The following is a 17,827-nucleotide window of genomic DNA, read 5'->3' on the forward strand; positions in this document are numbered from 1 at the left end:
CCACCTCATCAAAAGATTGCCATCAAGCACACCCCTCGCCCCAGTCCCCGCATCCCACCCGCCATCACCCGTCGCCTCGCTGCCCATTCGAAACGCTCTCGGGTTCAAACTGCACGGCGAGTCGAGCGTGTTGGCGAGGTACGCAGTGAGATTGGATAAACGACGATAGGAATCCTCTGTTAGAGGGGTGAGCAGAGCGAGGGTGCCGGATTGTGTTGTGTGGAGGATTTGGTGGAGAGGTTGGGGTGGGGATGATGGGGAGGGGGTTGTGGTGTCCATGTCGTCTTCGTCGGTGGCGGGGTTGGCGTTAGATGCGAAGGCATCGGTTGTGGAAGGGAGGGATAGGTGGGATTGGACGAGGTGGAGGGAGGTGGGGAAGTGGCCGGTGTGGAAGGTGGATTTGTGGAGGAGGCGGGAGCCCGCTTCGGATTTGGGGTCTGTGAGATGGATGTGTTAGTTGACTGTTTGGGTGTGTAGGTCTAGAGGTGAGGAAGGGAGACGTACTATCTGGATCGAATTGCAGGACTTGCAGGTTCATGTCTGCGTCTGCGACGATGAGGTGGAGTTGTTGGTCAAAGGGCAGGAAATCGACCGCGATGGTTTCTAGATTATGCTTTGAGCGGGAGAAGAGAGACATCTTGTAGGGCTCTTCCTGCTGTGGTGTTAGTATCATATCTCATACGGCCGAGTTTCAGTAATCGCAGGAGAACTTACTGTGTACCCCGTGAACCAGACACCCCGGTATGCATCAGCCATAGCCAGCATACCCGTTCCAGGCAAGTTCTTCAGGTCGCTGACGTAGCATTGCATGTCCATAAACGCGACTGGAAGCAAGGTGCCGTCTTCCTTCAAACCTCGGACCATGCACTTCTGTCCCTGGGCCATGATCATGAAGCCTTGGGTGCCCAGTCCAGAGATAGCGGACACCGCGCCTTTGACTTCATCCTTGACGATGAGCTTGAGGCGCTTGTTGGTCTCCGGACGATCGGGTTCGGGCACTACGGTGATGACTTCGAAGATACGGATGCAACCCTTAGTTGCAAGATCTTCGCCGTGGACGATCGAGGTGCCGACTGCGATGAGGTCTTTGCGCTGGTGTGTCACTTCGCTGACTTCGAGGTTGAGCGTTTCGATGCAAAGAATGACTTCCTGTGGATCCAGAACATGTGTGTCGATAATCGTCCAGGACTTCTCGTCTAGTAGTTTCAGAACGCCACGCTCAATTTTGGGCTTGAAGCTCATGTCTTCCTTGGGCAGTTCGTAGTGGTAGGTCTCACTGGGATCCAGTTGATATTCTTCGAACTGGCCTGTTCCAACAACGTATAACCCTGCCGGGTGGTAGGCAAGGGCGTGCACTTCTGCATCCATTGGCATGCGTCGTGTTGCCCATCCGAGGTGGCCATAGTGTGTTTGAGGCGGAAGTTGAGAGATGCGCAGTGTGTCTGTAGAGTCAAGGTAGGCAAATCCGCGCTGGCAGTTCGATGTGTGGAACGATGTAAGACCCTTAACAGGCTTACCACTAAGGCCAATCACGCGTGGTGCGCTTGATGACTCTTTGAAGATGAAAACCGGGGTTGTGCCTCGCTGGAAGATGGTACTGTAGCCGCAAATGTCGCTCACCGCTAACAGGGTACTTTCGAACCGTTGGTCTTCGGAACCTGCATCTTCGATATATCTTGGTATGTGCTGTTGCGACAGCTTGACCCATCGCAGGTTTTGAGTCCAAAGTTCGGAAGCAGATCGTGATGGAGAATGGAAAGCTTTGTAGATGACGAGGTTATCGCTGGAAGTGCGGATCTGGATGTGGTTAGTCGCTGGAGTAATGTGAGTCTGATATAGTATCTTACGATCAGATGTGGAGACTTTGTAGTGGCATCCCCCAAGTCCGCTGCTAGAATCTCGGTGATGGTCGCTTTGATCGCGCTCCGCTTAGGAACATAATCCATCGCTAGTACCGGCGGTAAGAAGCTCAACGCCTCAGCAACGTAACACGGCTTCTCCATGTCAGACATGGCGAAGACGCGAAGGCCACCTTCTGGTGTCAGGAGAAAGGCAAACACTTCCGTGAAGCTAGATGACTTGAACAGACTGGCCGAAAGCCATGTTGTTCCCGTCAGCCCAGTCGCTTCAACGTCTTCAAGCTCGCCGTCACCGGTAGCCTTAAAGATCTTGACACTGGAGTCCTCGCGCAAGATGAGTAGGTATGGGTCTGCGAAACTGGCGTTGATGACGTTGATCTCGTTTCCGTTGTCTTCGTCTTCCATGGGTAGGATTTGGTCCATATTAAGTTCTAGTCAACCATGTTAGTCTGAAAGGCGGATAACGTAGATGATCTGGCTTACCCGAATCGCACGTCCTGACCTCTGTCCGCATGACCTGCACAACCTTTGTGCCGGCGGCCAACACACCCACGAAGAGAGTAGAGCCTTCTTCACGCTCAAAATCGCCCTTGTCGGTTTCAGTCAGCTCGTTGCCGTTGACTTCGTATACCACAGTAGTTTCAGTGCCGTCGTCAATGGTTTTGGAGACAACCAGGTACTGGTCATAGTCAACATCAGTAGCCATGTTGGCTTCAGTGTCTTCGCCAAACGCTGCAGTGACATCTCCCGGGGCTTGCTTTCGAGCATGTACAGCCCAGACGCCATGCGCTGAAGGAAGCTCTTTGGTCGCGATACTGACAGGGTGGAGTTCGCGGTCAAGGGCAGTGATGGCTCCAGCCGACCCTCTACCCGTAGACAGCATGATCTCACCCTTGTTCAGAGAATCGGTAACCTTGCCAGGATGGAGGACGGCGGTCTTTATCGGTGCTATACTTGGCAAGACGTCGTGAATCCTGAATGTGTACGTTCCTGGCGCCGTGGGCTCAGATACAGCTGCCGTAATCTTTTGAACCGCCGGTGCCGTATCGTTGTAGAGATCGTCCTCCATATCATCCATATCCTCCTCGTCGGACATGTCCTCGTCGCCGTCGGAATCAGCATTCGTTTGCTTGCGTCGCAGTTGAGTGGATGAGCCAGTCCAGCCTAGCATTACTGACTCGCCGTCTTCGCTTCCAACGAACAGCCGCCCTCTGCCGAGATTACTCGTACATGAAGCGGCAGCTTTGAGGGTTTGACCGCCATGGTCTTCCGAGACAGTCTGTATAGTCATTCCGGATACAGTACGGCCGTCGAGCGTGAAGGTAAGGATGAGGATGCGTCCGCTGTTGAGCACGATCATCACATCACCCGTGTCCTGCGATAACAGCTCGACTTGGCATCCTTCCAATTGGAGGGCCAGATCTGACTGGTCGCTGAGCGGGAACGATGTACAAGCCTTGGCAAACTCGTTGACAGCCACGCCATTCGTCTTTCCTCCCTGGTCGACGTGTATGATCTCGTTTCCTCCTACCAACAGAGCACCGCCAATGGGAGACGGCAGCGGTACTACTCTCGTGATGTCGTAAGGCAGTCCGGTGACTGAGAGGAGCGTAGTGGAAGCCTTTTGTTCGAGATCGAGGGTGAAGACAGAGTAGGTGAGGATGTCTTTTCGGTGGGCGAGTAATGACGGGGCGGTGGCTCGCGAGGCAGCGACTATGCCAAAGGTGGGTTCGCGGTACTCGTGCAGAAAGGCGAGGTGGACGGGGTGGGTAAGGGTAGGGTCGAGGTTGGTGAGTGGGAGGACGAAGGAGGAAGAATACGGGGTCTTCTTCTCGCCATCCGCCTGCTCAGCCTTGGTCTCCTTGGGAGCCTCAGCATCGGAATCATAGTCATCTTCGACGAGATCACGCTGGCGAAAGGGCAGAATGGCGAGGTTGTGGGTGCCGAACTTGAGGGCGGCGCATCTGCTGCTGGGGTCTGCCGTCAAGAAGTTGTACGTGTCTTTGAGATCAGCGGACCAAGGGGCAATGCCGGGCAAGTCTGGGTTCTCATAGTAGTGTATTGATATTGTATGGAGGTTGTACGTCTCCGGGTCCCACTCCACCAAACTGAGCTTTGCATCCCGAAACGCCACCAGCAGCGCCTCGCCCTTTGACTTTGTGTTGAGCGCTTTCACGCGCGCCAGCGATATGACGGTGCCGGCGAGGGGGAACTCGCCCACCAGCACCAGCTTGGCCGTGCTCTCGGTGCGCTGCAACGGCACGTCGGCCGCCTCTGTGTCGAGGTTGGCCGCGGCATTCTCCGACTCGTTTCCTCCGCCCGGGGTGACTTCGGTCGTGGTCGCCTTGAGCTCGAAGATCTGGAGCAGCGAGTTCTTTGCGACGACTAGGTTGTTTGACCTAGAGTGCACGAAGGGCAGGCTGATGGCATGGCTGACGGCGGTGGGCGGGGCTATCTCAGTGTAGCACTGCATGGTGGTGGTGAGAGGTCGCTGCAACACTTCGCATGGCAGTCGTGGTCGTCGTGCTGGGTGGGGCGGTATAGCTCAGCGCGAATTCGTGGTGTTGACCGAGGTCGCGTCGAAAGAGCTCATGCGCGATTCTGTCTAGCGTGTTGTGTTGGAGCTCCAGCCCGGGAAGGTGCGACCCATGCTAGCTGTTCTGGGCAGGATCGAAGCAGGGTTCTGGCCGCTAGACGTCATTCCAAACATCGGCGGCTTCTACCTGGAATCCCCTCTTCTCTCCTCCAGCGATAGCAACTGCTGTCCACGGGTATCAACATGGCGCTGATACAGACCTCTCTCATCTGGGTCGCCTACGCCGTCGCCGTGGGAATCCTCTTCCTCATCGCGTCCACATTCGTCTATGTCTATCAGAAGCCGCGCGATCGCGCCGCTGCCGTTACCATTGTCTGCATCTTCACCACTCTCGCCCTGCTCGCAACCGTCCTCCTCATTCCCGTCGACGTCGCTCTCGTCTCGTCTACCTCGCGATCCAGTCTAGGCCGCAAGAAGGATTGGGCGACACCGGAGAAGGTCGATAGCATTGTCTACACTCTGCGCATCGTCTACTACACGCTCTACTCGCTCGATGCGCTTCTCTGCCTGCTCGTCATTCCCTTTACCTACTTCTGGTACGAGGAATACGATGAGGACGCGGCTGAGCACGGCGAGCAGACCGCTGGCCAGCGCATTGCAGGTGCTCTCAAGTGGACTCTCGGCTTCCTCATCTTTGTAGTCGCAATCTTCCTCGTCGGCTTCTTCGTGCCCTTTGCGAAGCAGGCCAAGGATGACAAGCGTCTGGACCTCGACTACTTCAAGCATCTTCTATCAGAGAACCGTAAGCAGCGACTTCCATTGTTTGACGACATTGGCTAACTCCATTAGATGGCGAACGCGCTCTATCCTTCGGCCTCGGCTTCCTCATCACCGTCGGAACGGTCCTCTTCGTGCTCTACACCGGTGCCGGTATGGCTCTCCTCCCCGTCGCCATGATCAAGTCCGCGCCATCCGTCTCAGCACCCACCCTCGCCGCAAACACCGCATCCCAGCTGGAGAACAACCGCGAGCGCCAGAGACAGCTTGAAGGCCGCAACGAAGGCAGCGAGGGCGGACTGGACAGCAGGGATAGACGCGAATTGGAAGCCCTTGTCCGCGAAGAGCGCACCCTCATCCGTCGCGAGCGTCTCGCTGCCGAGTCAAGCGGCGAGGACCGCCATTGGATCGTCAAGGCCTGGATCAAGACCGAAGCCTTCTTCCGCCCGCTGAAGCTCATCGGCGGCCTCATCCTCATGGTCTTCGCCCTCGTCATCTTCGCCAGCATGCTCATCACCGGCATCGACAAGGCCAAGAACTCCATCTGCGGCGCCCACTGCGGCTACATCCTCGGCCACATCAACATCTTCCAGCCGCTGAACTACATCCTCGTCAAGTCCGCCAAGGTGTTCCCCATCGACTATGTTATGTTCCTTCTCCTCGTACTCTTCTTCTTCTCTGCTTCTGTTGTCGGTATCGCAACCGCTGGTATCCGCTTCCTCTGGATCACCATCTTCAAGATTCGCAAGGGACATACTTCGCCCCAGGCACTCCTCATGGCGACAGTGCTGCTCACGCTCATCACCCTCGCAATCAACTACTCCGTCGCCATGGTCGTCGCGCCCCAATACGCGACCTGGGGCCCGCAAACCTACTGCGACATGAAGACCAACAGCATAGACGAACAGCCTGATTGCACCGAGCACAAAGACCTTATTAAGGCTTGCAGCGAACTCGCCACCAACCCCGCTGCTCAGCAGGTCTGCACGCCCTCCGTCCTCAGCACCTTCATCAACCGCGTCACCATCAACTTCCCCTTCTTCGGCGTCGTCCTCTTCTGGGCTCAGTTCGCCTTCTTGGGTGTGTATCTCATTGTTTTCTTGACTACGCTGTTCAAGGCGCCTAGTCTGGATCAGGAACAGATTGATCGCGATCTTGAGGAGGAAGAGGAGGAGGGTCTGCTTGCTAGCACTGGACGTAGGTTTGGTGCTGCGTGGAGTGATGTTACTGGAAGGGCTAGGAAGCCTGCCGGCTATGGTGCGACTGATCGAGATGAGAGGATTCAGTAAGTGGTGGGTATGACCATGTCTTAAAAGTGGGTGTAAATTGTTTTGTGGGGAATGGATGGTAATTTGATATGGACATGCGTGGGATGGTATTTTTGTCTTTTAGTCTTTCTTGTCTCGGTTCAAGTTGTCTGCATTTACTTATCTGTTTTGTCTCTTTAGTTTATACGATACCTCATTCTGGCGTTCAACGAGTTTCCAAATGCACGATGAACCTTCAGCCCAAACTGGAACTCACCATTCACCGTTCATTTTCATCGCTTGGCGCTCAAGACGCCTCTTCATACAACCAGCCCGACGGTCTCCTCCATCTTTCTTCTTCTCTCCTGCCACTCCCCTACCTCTTGTCCACACACTTTGTCTTCTATCCAAACCACCAAGCTCAAATCACGATGGCTAAACGCAAGCGCGCACGCAAGCCTCCCCCCAAGTCTTCTCCCAGCAAGAAACTGCGTGCCAACAGAGCTCAGAGGTCCGGCTCCGTTTCGAGCTCAAATTCATCCCTTGAAACCCTTGAAGCCCAAATCACGCCACTATATTCAGTTCAGGATCCTGTTGAGAAAGCTCCTCGCAGCCCACGCCTTCGCGACCGAGTGTAAGTTTCTAATTCTGGTATCTGCATACGTAACTAATGATGTGTTGTAGCAGCAAGTCGAACGCCGCAAATTCGCCTTTGCTTCGTCTTCCCGCCGAGTTGAGGAACGAGATCTTCGCCTATGTCTATACTGACGCAGCCTATCACCTCGAGCTTGGAGGATATGATGGTGAATTCCGTACCGTTCTGATCAATACGGTGACATACTCGAGGAGATGCGAAGTCCGCCTGTTTCTTGTCTGCCGCCAGGTTCATGCCGAAACAGCAATGTTGCCTTATGAGCTTGGTTCCTTCAATTTCATGGCACAGGAGTGGGATCCTCACCTGGCGGTAGTGGGGATGGGAAGCTTTCTAGAACGGCTTTCGCCTAGGCAGCTTCGTGCGACTGGTAAAGTGACGCTCTGGCGAACTTCATGGGATCATCATCGTTTCTGGATACAAACTAGAACTGCCGCATACTGGCTCGCGAAGCTCGACGAGATGGCCTTCTTCTCTGGCGCTGGGATGTACTTTGGAGTGCCCAAGCACTTCGACATTGCCAATTTCGGTCCAACTGATCCCGAGCCGACGTGATGGGGACTGGGCAGTCGTCTTCTTCATGGGAGTGTTCTTGTACCTAGCAAGATTGATAGCTCCACATTTTCGCTTGCTGCGATAACCTGAATACTATCCATCTCCTTGCTCCTCGTTATATCTGCATGAACATCGGAAGCTGAGGTGACGGCATTACAGTACGGCTTCTTCATCTTTCTACTCAGTATGAGCGCATAGTCTTGCCTTGACTGCAGCTGTCAGCGCGGTACTGCTTTCGCATTTCAGGTAAGTCGGTACTGTTCCTGAAGTATTGCGCTAATCAACCTCTGGAGCAGTGATGTGTTTGTGGTTAGTGACGTCACCTGTTTACTGGTGGCTGTCTGATGTGGAAGCTGCGGCTCTTATCATGGCCGGCTCTGATTAGAAGTCACCCTCACTTTGATTGGTCAGCCCAGGTTGGGTAGTCTTCTCGACCCTTGCTTCTATCTTACTCCTCACCCTTACCCCATTTCCATCGAAACACCAATCGCAACTCGACATGGCCAAGCGCAAGCGCCCATCGACCCCTCCCGCTACCACGTCGTCTGCGAAGGAAGCACGGGAGGACAGGGCATCGCGTCGCGCAGCTGCTCAAGATATTCGCGACCAAGCTCGTCGGGATCAGATGTAAGATTCCGCGCTTCTTGTCACAGGGTGCGACTGACAATGGCTAGTACTACGCTCAATGCTGTCAACTCACCCCTTCTGCGCCTCCCAACGGAAATCAGGAACATAGTCTTCGCCCACGTCTATACTGACAAATGGCTTTTCTTGCACAAAAGAGGGCATCTGACACTCCCAAGATACAAAGGATACAATGAAGGGCTAGTCAGTCTATCTTTCGTCTGCCGCCAGACGGAGGCTGAAGCGTCTCTCCTACCCTATGAGCTTGGTATGTTCGACTTTTGGGCCCATCTGGCATGTGGACTCGAAGAGCTCTGCACGTTGAAGAAGTTCCTTGGAAAACGGTCAGCGGTGCCTGGGCAAATCGACGCGATGGCTGTTTTGAAGTTCACCCAATGGTCGGTCTCGATGAATGACCATTGGCATCAGACAAGGACGGGTGCACACTGGGAGGCCAAGTTGAAGGATCTTGCTGTTTCTGTTGCCAAGATGGGTTCATATGATCGCATGCTGTTTGATGTCTCCTCGCTTGGGCCATCTGACTAGAAAGGCCAGGCATTCGTGGACTTGGTAGTTCCTCTCTTCACAAGAATGTTCCCGTTTTCCTCGTCAAGACGGCTATACTCTCTCGGTTGCTGCAATGACTCCAATACAGTCAATGTATTTAATAAGCGATAAGTGCACGTCACCTGTTCATAATCAGCTATCGTGTTCCACTTTAAAGTTCGCACCCACCTCACATGGTCACCCAGCAACGACAACAACGCGCCTGCCTCTTTCGAGTCTTGGCGACGTCACTCACTCTTTCACTTCTACGCTACATTCGCGCTTTCCTTCGCCCACCACACTCCCCGTTTCCTTCGACTACACCGCCTCGACGCTACCGCCCAAGGTCGCCACCAATGTCTTCAGCGTCCATGGGGAAGGAAGTGGTTTTCGCTCAAGAGTTAGAGAGACGCAAGCGCGCGCGGATCGACAAGCTGTGAGTCTCTCCATTGTTCAGTGCCAGTGCAATTACTGACAATGAATTAGCACCGAGCTCAACGCTATCCAGTCTCCCCTCTTTCGTCTACCCGCCGAGATCAGAGACATGATCTATGTCTATGTCTTCCGTGATGAGATTTTCAGGCTTGAGAGGAAGTCCAAGCTAGACATTGAAGAGTGGCTACTCAGCGGAGGTGTCAGACCTGCACCCAATGCTACCGATCTGCATACCCAAAAGTACCCCGGAATGGCACTGCTGCTAGCTTCTCGTCAAACCCACCACGAAGCAGCCCTACATCCTTACAAGCTCGCAATATTCGATTTTGGTGTCTCTATGACCTCCGCCTATCGTAAAGTCGGTCCCACGCAGATGGTAATGAAGTCCTTTCTGAAGAATAGAACGATGGCGCAGGCTGAGATTCTTGGCAGGATGCAGGTCGACGTCTGTGTGAGTGGAGGACCATGGTCTATCCAGTTCCAGAGAGCACTAGGGGACGAGAAGATGGAAGGCATGTGGACAGGAGATGCGGCGTACTGGGCTGCAGAGTTGGGCTGCCAGGAGTACTTCTCTTAGCCGTTCGGAAGCCATCTGCCGGGGCTTCGAGATCGGTTTTCAGGACGACGCCGACGACGGAGCTTTTGTTAGCTCTTGTACTGTCTCTTAAAAGAACGGCATGCACTGAGCGAGGTTTCAGCAATACAGTCTACATAATCTCCTTGCTCTCTGTGCACATTGCCGCAGCCGATGTGCGACAACACACTGCTGGTGATGTCCGTGAGCCCTGCGGCAATAAGGCTTTCGGGCGTTAGGACAGTCGTTTGCAATGACGTATTTTCAAACTAGCAACTACTATGAGTTTCGCACTGACCTTTGGTCACCCAGTAACCACAACAACAACGCGACCCCCTCTTCACACCCCCGCACACCTCCCACACGCACTGCCACTGCCACGACTCTTAGTCTCGTCTTCTCTTTGCTCACAGCGCCATCCCGCCACCAGCGTGTTCAGTCCTCTTAGGCAACGAGATGGCAGACGCAAGTCTTCAGAAAGCCGCAGCGGACATGCACCTACCACAAGATGCTGCTCGCCGCGACTCAATGTAAGACTTCCCTTGCTTCTGCCCAGCGGCTCTTCAACTCACCATATACACTAGAACAAAGCTCAACGCCACCCAGTCGCCGCTTCTTCGCCTTCCCGCTGAAATCCGGAACGCGATCTACACCTTCGTGTTCAGTGATCAGATCTACAAACATGGAGCACAATGGGATGACTACCCCTCGGTTATTTGTCGCGCTGAACATTCGTGTCTGGGGCTGCTTCTAGCTTCTCGTCAAGTCTACCACGAAGCCGCCTTGCTTCCCTACACGCTCGCCACCTTCGTCTTCGATGGGAGGAAACCATGGTTTCCTGGATATGCACAAATATTCTTGGAAAGGAGATCCGAAGCCCAACTTACGGCACTCAGTCGAATGGAGGTCATATGTTGCAAGAAGAGATGGAATGGAACTGGAGCCGACTTCTTGAATGAAGTTGATTCTATCCTCTCCGGAAATTTCCTGGATGAATGGCCCGACGCTTGGTTCTCTAGATAACATCCTTGTGTATGTATTGGCAGGGGAACTCGTGTTGGTGAATGCCATCCAAACCGAAATGGTTCACTACCTTTCAAGAGTTCTGTATTGTAGACTAAACCTTCAGTGTTTGTTATAGAAGAAGATCCTCATACTTCTACTATAAATTGAGTGACTTCTTCTTGGTGCGACTCACAGGTGAACGCAAGAAACACGTCGACTATGAAAGTCAGCTTTCCATTCGATGCAGAAGTTCCCCTCGCTATACGTGTCTTGCCGGAGCGGTTTAAGCCGCGCCTGGGCTAGTGAAGATGTTCGTTCCCCATGACGCACGGCTACCCAGCGCCACGACAACGCGACTTCCTCATTGTAGCCTTGGCGTATTTTACTACACTCCCGCACTCTCCTCACGCTCTCATCTTACATCTACTCCACATCCCACAGTCTCACCTACCGCGCTCACACACAACCATCTCGTCGGCAATGTTTCAGACCTCTTTCGGGCTACAGATGCTTCACCGGACTCGTCGTAGGGCTCGTCGTCTCAAGGCCGCGGCTCGCAAGCGGCTTCTCCAGGAACGTCAACGTGCTCGGCTGGAAGAAATGTAAGCCTCCCCTTGTTGAAGTTGCCGAAATTTTACGTAGCTAATATCGGGACTTCAGCACCCAATCCAACGCCGTACGCTCTCCTCTACTCCGTCTTCCTGCCGAGATCAGAAACCTGGTGTACCACTACGTGTTCTGCGACGAAGTTTACATACTGAACAATATGGATTGGGTACATCAGAGAAGGATTACTCTAAGATCCTCTAGCTGCAACGATCTAGCCCTACTTCAAGTCTCTCGTCAGCTTCATCAAGAAACGGCACTGCTTCCGTACAAGCTCGCAACCTTCGACTTGGGCGTTGATGAATGGATAGTTGAATCTAGCAAAGACGATGCTATCGTGACGTTTTTGGAGCTGAGATCAATGGCTCAAATCAGAGCCCTTAGTAGATTGGAGTATCACAAGTATTTCAAAGCGTGGATAAAGGATGACATTGAGATGGGAACCGGGTTGTACTGGGCTGAATATTGGGACTGCAAGAACTTCGTCTCCTATATAAACACTGACGGTGGTCAGATTGTTTGAGCTCTTCAATCTTGAAACCGCAAGTAGACACTCCCTAGCGGCGATAGAGGGATCCGGAAAGGGCCAATCAGAGCGCGGAATGATGGTGGCAATCTGCATATGACGCTTTCTCAACATTTCTTCTCTGCCCTGGTGTTCACACGCATCTTGAACACGAAAAAGCCAAAGCGAATGTGCGTTTGCGCCGTCTTAGCTAAGTTTCTCGCACTCGCGCGCTTCTCCAACACTACCTAGTTCGCTCACTCCGACCGCGCTTTCCCACTTTCCTCACACTCGCCCACTTCCTTTCCACACTCCTACGCTCGCACACCCTGTATCAATTCCAATGCAGCGTTCGGAAGTTGCCACCCAGTCTCAACAGCTCGCCGCGCTGGTTTCCACCGCCGCGCCAGATGACAAAAAGAAACGCACCTTCGAAACCGGTGCAACGGAATCTCCTCAAGATCCGGACGTTAACGACCGCATGTATTTCTACAGCCGTGCACTTGTTGCGAGAAACGTCACTAACGTCGTGTTGCAGTACCGCGCGTAACGCTGCAAATTCTCCGCTCCTTCGTCTTCCAGCGGAGCTCCGCGATATGATATACGGCCACGTTTTCGACAACATTACCTACAACCTGTATATGCCGTACGGAGACTACCCATTGTGCGAAAGCTCATTCCAAGAGGCAGGCATGGGGCTGGTTCTGGTATCCCGTCAAATCCATGCCGAGACCGCCTCTCTTCCTTACGAGCTCAGCACATTTAATTTCCTGGTCTACGACGCCAGCAAGAGTCAATGGAAGTCCGATGTGAGCAAGTTCCTCGCTAAGCGTTCCGAAGAACAGACCAAAGCTATGTCTTGTCTGACGCTACGCCGTTACGCCTGTGAAGAACAGGCATTTGCGATGGGGACTGGATTGTACTGGGTCAAGAGGCTGAAGATAAAGAAATAGCGATCCATCGTGCGCCATGCACGAAGGAATCGCTAGTATACACTGGGCTTGATAGGCGAAGGTTCGAGCAGGCAGAAGAGCCTTGTGGCAGTCACATCTCACAAATCAATTTTGATGTACATCAATACCGCTGTTCAGTATGAACCGCATTTCACCTCTGAGCTATCACGGACCGCACTGGAAGCTGGTAAGAGCAGTAACGTTCGTAACCGGCCAACTACGTAGGAATGGTCGTTGAAGCTGGAAAGCTGTGACATGCACGGCTCATCTCACATGTGTATCATGAAGTTGGTAACTACACCTTGCAGTAAGACGCGGTGAGCAGCACTGCTATACGTCTCGTGTTATATCTCTATCTCTGCTGAATGAGTCTTGAGATAGCACAAGGCTCGTTGGAAGGTGTGCTTTCGGCATGACGCGTTCACATTTGTTCTGACCCGGCGTTCTTACTCAGTATGGTGGCCTAGCAACCGAGGTACGTAGGTGTTTACATATCGTCTTAGCGAGCTCTCGCACACTCCACCACCTTGCGCCTACTCTGCTCCACTCCCTTCACCCACTCATTTCCAACATCGCCGTCGTTTCAAGCGCACGCCAACATGCCGCCTCGCAAGCGCTCGGTAATATCTTCAGCCGAGGCACCCTCACCAAAGAAGCTGCGCGAAACAGGGCGCGCCAGAGATCTGCGGCTCGGAATCAAGCCTACCGCAAGCAAGCCCTTCAAGTCCAAGCTCTTCGCGATCAAACACTTCTGGATGAGACGCTCCGCAAGAAGTCCAATGTCGCCAGGGTGTCTCATGAGGAAGGTTTTCGCCAAAACATGCAAGTCTCCAGCTCCACGACACACATTCATAGCTAATACGTCGTTTTAGCACAGAACTCAATGCCGTCAACTCCCCGCTTCTCTGCCTACCAGCCGAGCTGCGAAACATCATCTACCATTACGTCTTCGAGAGCGACCACTATCTGTTTGATCAGTACTTTCTCACCGGTATGAGGCCGGATGAAGAACGGCTACTTTGCTCGGGATCGTTCTTAAGGAAAGATCTTGCTTTACTATTCACCTCCCGACAACTTCATGCCGAGACAGCGCTACATCCCTACAAGCTCGGCTTTTTCGACTTTCAATTTGACTACGACTACCTCGACGAAGATGATTGGCGTGAGGCGGTAATTAGAGGCTTTTTACAAGCTAGATCTCAACAGCAGATAGATGGAATCGCGAAAATGGAGGTTAGTACGCATCGGATGAACTTCACGACGATGATAGAGACTTATACCGGGGTTGAGTGGGTACGGAGATTGAGAGGGTCATAATCGGAAATGAGTGGTCGGTCAAAAGCTAGCTACCTGACCGCGTATGGATGTCATGAATCGGATCTTTTCCTGGACTACTTTTGCCAGGATTAGAGAGCGATTGTTATTTCAGATCAAATTGTGTATAACTAGCTAGTAATAAGGTTAATTAAAGTAGTTTAACAGATAGTAAACTATCTAATTATACTACACTATATACATTCTATTTACTTTAGAGAAATTTCTTCTAATAGTAATAGTGTAAGTTCTTGTGTTAATAATAGTACTAATTTAAGATAGTTTAATTAGAAGAGTGTATTTTATAGTTTAATAGTTAAGTAAAGCTAGTTTTGCTTAGTATAATTATAGTACTATTACGCGCACTATAGAAAAGCTATTAGAGATAGAATATAATAAGAATACTTAAATTTTCTAAAATAGCTTTTATATATAATAGGTCTTTATTTTTTATTTAAAGAGTAAAAGCTATTAAAGGTATAATTACTAATAAAAAGCTATTAGAAGTATAATTAATATTAAATTTTAAGCTTATTAAAGTAAATAGTACTCTCTATTTTAACTAGAAAAAGTAGTAATACTATTTTTACTTTTACTAAAAATATTTATAATAAGTATAAAAGATATTAAAAGTAGCTATAAATAGTAGCTTTAATATATAAAAGTCTTCTATATATAATAAAATAGTTTATACCTAAAAAAGTAGAATATTTACTTTTCTTAATACTATTTATATAAGTAACTCTTAGTATATAGTAAGGTAATAAAGAGAGAAAAAAATATTTAAAAAGTTATCTTTTTTTAAAGCTATATATCTAAGTAACTATAGTACTCTTAAGTCTAATCTAGAGTTATCTTTATAGTAAAAAGATATTAAAAAATATTAAAAAGTGTTAAAAAACTCTAAGCTAGTTCTACTTAGAACTACTAAAATAATTTTAATATTAATTTAGTATATATTACTATAGTAATATAATTATTTTTACTTTATAATAGAGCTAAAGGCTTTATAAACTAACTCTATACTTACCTATATAATATTCTTTATACTATAACTAGAAATAATATAATATATAGTAATAGGTATACTAGACTTACTATAGTTATTTCTTATTAACTATAACTTTATCTTTATTTTTTAGTAATATTAATATAATAGCTATTACTTTTAAGATAAGTTTTATTTAAGGTAACTATAATATATAACTATAGTGTCTATCTAAGTAATAGTACTAAGTAAGAGAAGACGTACTATAAATACTTTATCTCTAGTATTTTATTTTTTATTATTTTTTATACTTAAAATTTTAGTAATAGCTTTATACTACTAGTATATAGTCTACTCTAAGTATAAAAATAGTAAAGACTTTATCTTAAGCTTTACTATATATATAAAGTTATAAATATAAATAGTAATAGTAATTAATAACTTTTTTCTAGTTAGCTTACTAATTAAGTAATCTTCTACTTAGTTTATAGTAATAGAATAGTTTTTATAGAATACTTTATATATCTTTTTAGTAAGTGTTTTAAATATAAGTATAAGTAAATAAATAAAAAAAAGTTTTATCTTAGCTAGATATATCTTTAAAATAATAGAAGTATTAATAGTATTAATAGTACTAAAATATATATACTTAAAGTAGAAAGCTTAGATTATATTCTTTATTATATAAATAGTATCTTATTCTATAGCTACTAGAATAGCTTTAAGAATAGCCTTTTTAATAGTTTTTCTTCTAGTAAATATAGAGTAGTCTATAGTAACTTTAGTTAGTAATAGTAATATAGTTATATAAAAAGTAATTAATATAGTAATAATAAAGTAACTTAGTAGAGCTTTTTATAAAATAATATAACTAGTAAGAGATTAGTTTTCTACTTATAATTATTTAGAAAACTTATAAATTATTTAGAAGTGCGTATTAATAAAGTAATATAGTATTTAGTATTAAATATAAGCTACTTACATTTTTAATCTTTAAAATTTTAAATATTATTATTATAAAAGTATAAAGAATAGAAAAAGCGCGCTTTTACTAAGATTTTAGTATATATATTTTAACTATAAATATTTAGAATATATTACTTTATTAGTTATAAGCTAATAAGCGTATATAATTATATTATAATTTTTTTAAAGTATTTAGAATTAAAATTCTTTTATAAAGTACTTTAGTATTAGAATAGCTTTATAGCTAGCCTAAATTTAGAAGCTTTAACTACTTTAAAGATAGTAGCGCTAAAGCTTTAAGTCTTAGCCTATTTACTTTTAGAGTACTAAAATCTTTAGTTATATATTCTTTAGTATACTAGTAATAGATTTTACTTTTTTAGAATTAGTTTATAAGCTATAGAATTATTAGTTTACTAATAAATCTAAATAACTAAACTAGCTAGAACTAAAATTTTTAGTATTTTAGAAAGCTAAAAACTTTTTCTTTAAGTTAGCTTATCTAAGATTTTACTTAGTAAGTAGTAATAAGAAAAAAAGTAATATTAAATATAGAGTAAAAAAAAAGCCTAGTTTAATATAGCTATATCTTTTTAACTAGCGTGTAAAAAGTTCTAAAAAAAAATTATATAATACTAGCTTATATAATACTTATATAAGTAGAATTTTAACTATAGTTTTTTATCTAAATAATTTTAAAAAATTAAAAGAAAAAAAAGTATACTAAAAAGAAGTACTAAAATTATATAAGCTTCTTTTAGTCTTACTTTATATATTTTTCTCTTTTTAAGTTTAAATTTTCTTTTCTCTATATTCTCTTTATATTAGCAAAACTTTTAAAATTTATAAAAAAAGTTTACACTCTATTTTTATAATAACTATCTACTAGTACTATTAGTACTATACTATAAAAGTCTTCTAAGTCTATTATAAATACTTTATAATATATTAAAAGAAAAAAAAATACTTTTACTACTCTTTTTAAGTCTAAACTAGGCTAGCTTTTAAAAATTTCTAAAAAAGCTACTAAAGTAGTTAATAAAGACCTAGAATATAGTTTTAAAAAAATAAATTAATATATTTTAGAAGAAAATAATTTAAACTTCTTTACTAAATCTTTATAATATTTATTAAGAGTAGAGAAATACTTTATTTTTACTACTAAGAAAAAGTAGCTTTTAAATAAAGAAAAGGCTTTATTTAAAAAAAAATATACTAAAAAAACTATTAAAAATATTAAAAATATAAACTTTAATAAAGTTATATTTTTAAATAAGTTTTTTATATAGCGTAAGTATAGTACTAAGTAAGAATATATTAGAAAGAGAAGAATTTAAAAGACTAAGTCTAAATAAGTTTTTATAACTAATACTAGTATATTTAAAAAAATTCTAAATAAGTTAAATTATTTTTTAGAAAATTTAGTATTTTTTAAGTTTTTTAAATTATTTTTAGCTAGCTTACTAACTAAGTTATAGTCTATAATATTACTATTTTTATTTAGAGAGCTATCTAGATAAGTAGAAGATCTAAGTTATATATAACTAAAACTTTATAAAAGCTTAGAAGCTTTATAAATATAAAATATATAAAAGAAGTTTTAACTTTTATAGTTAAACTTCTTTTTAAAAGAGGTAAGAAAGAATTCTTTTAATTTTAATTTTAAATAACTATAACTTAGTTAA

The 17,827-nt window shown here is 46.1% G+C and overlaps 4 protein-coding genes across 4 annotated transcripts; 3 read left to right on the forward strand and 1 right to left on the reverse strand.

Moving 5' to 3' along the window:
• Positions 1 to 453: 453 nt before the first annotated feature.
• On the reverse strand, positions 454 to 4,332 carry CFT1 (mRNA cleavage and polyadenylation factor subunit; the record flags this gene model as incomplete). The annotated part of the gene is made up of 5 exons (XM_051500294.1): positions 454 to 461; positions 505 to 655; positions 715 to 1,797; positions 1,848 to 2,290; positions 2,343 to 4,332. The coding sequence occupies 5 exons, from the start codon at positions 4,330 to 4,332 to the stop codon at positions 454 to 456; spliced, it is 3,675 nt and encodes a 1,224-aa protein (XP_051349382.1).
• Positions 4,333 to 4,638: 306 nt separating this feature from the next.
• On the forward strand, positions 4,639 to 6,461 carry J4E92_008946 (uncharacterized protein; the record flags this gene model as incomplete). The annotated part of the gene is made up of 2 exons (XM_051500295.1): positions 4,639 to 5,197; positions 5,245 to 6,461. The coding sequence occupies 2 exons, from the start codon at positions 4,639 to 4,641 to the stop codon at positions 6,459 to 6,461; spliced, it is 1,776 nt and encodes a 591-aa protein (XP_051349383.1).
• Positions 6,462 to 9,152: 2,691 nt separating this feature from the next.
• On the forward strand, positions 9,153 to 9,808 carry J4E92_008947 (uncharacterized protein; the record flags this gene model as incomplete). Its single annotated transcript, XM_051500296.1, has 2 exons — positions 9,153 to 9,232; positions 9,283 to 9,808. The coding sequence occupies 2 exons, from the start codon at positions 9,153 to 9,155 to the stop codon at positions 9,806 to 9,808; spliced, it is 606 nt and encodes a 201-aa protein (XP_051349384.1).
• Positions 9,809 to 12,264: 2,456 nt separating this feature from the next.
• J4E92_008948 (uncharacterized protein) lies at positions 12,265 to 12,874 on the forward strand (the record flags this gene model as incomplete). The annotated part of the gene is made up of 2 exons (XM_051500297.1): positions 12,265 to 12,404; positions 12,460 to 12,874. The coding sequence occupies 2 exons, from the start codon at positions 12,265 to 12,267 to the stop codon at positions 12,872 to 12,874; spliced, it is 555 nt and encodes a 184-aa protein (XP_051349385.1).
• Between the last annotated feature and the right edge of the window lie 4,953 nt (positions 12,875 to 17,827).

This window comes from Alternaria infectoria (assembly GCF_024043175.1).
Source record: "Alternaria infectoria strain BMP 0036 chromosome Unknown scaffold_20, whole genome shotgun sequence".
NCBI lineage: Eukaryota > Fungi > Ascomycota > Dothideomycetes > Pleosporales > Pleosporaceae > Alternaria > Alternaria infectoria.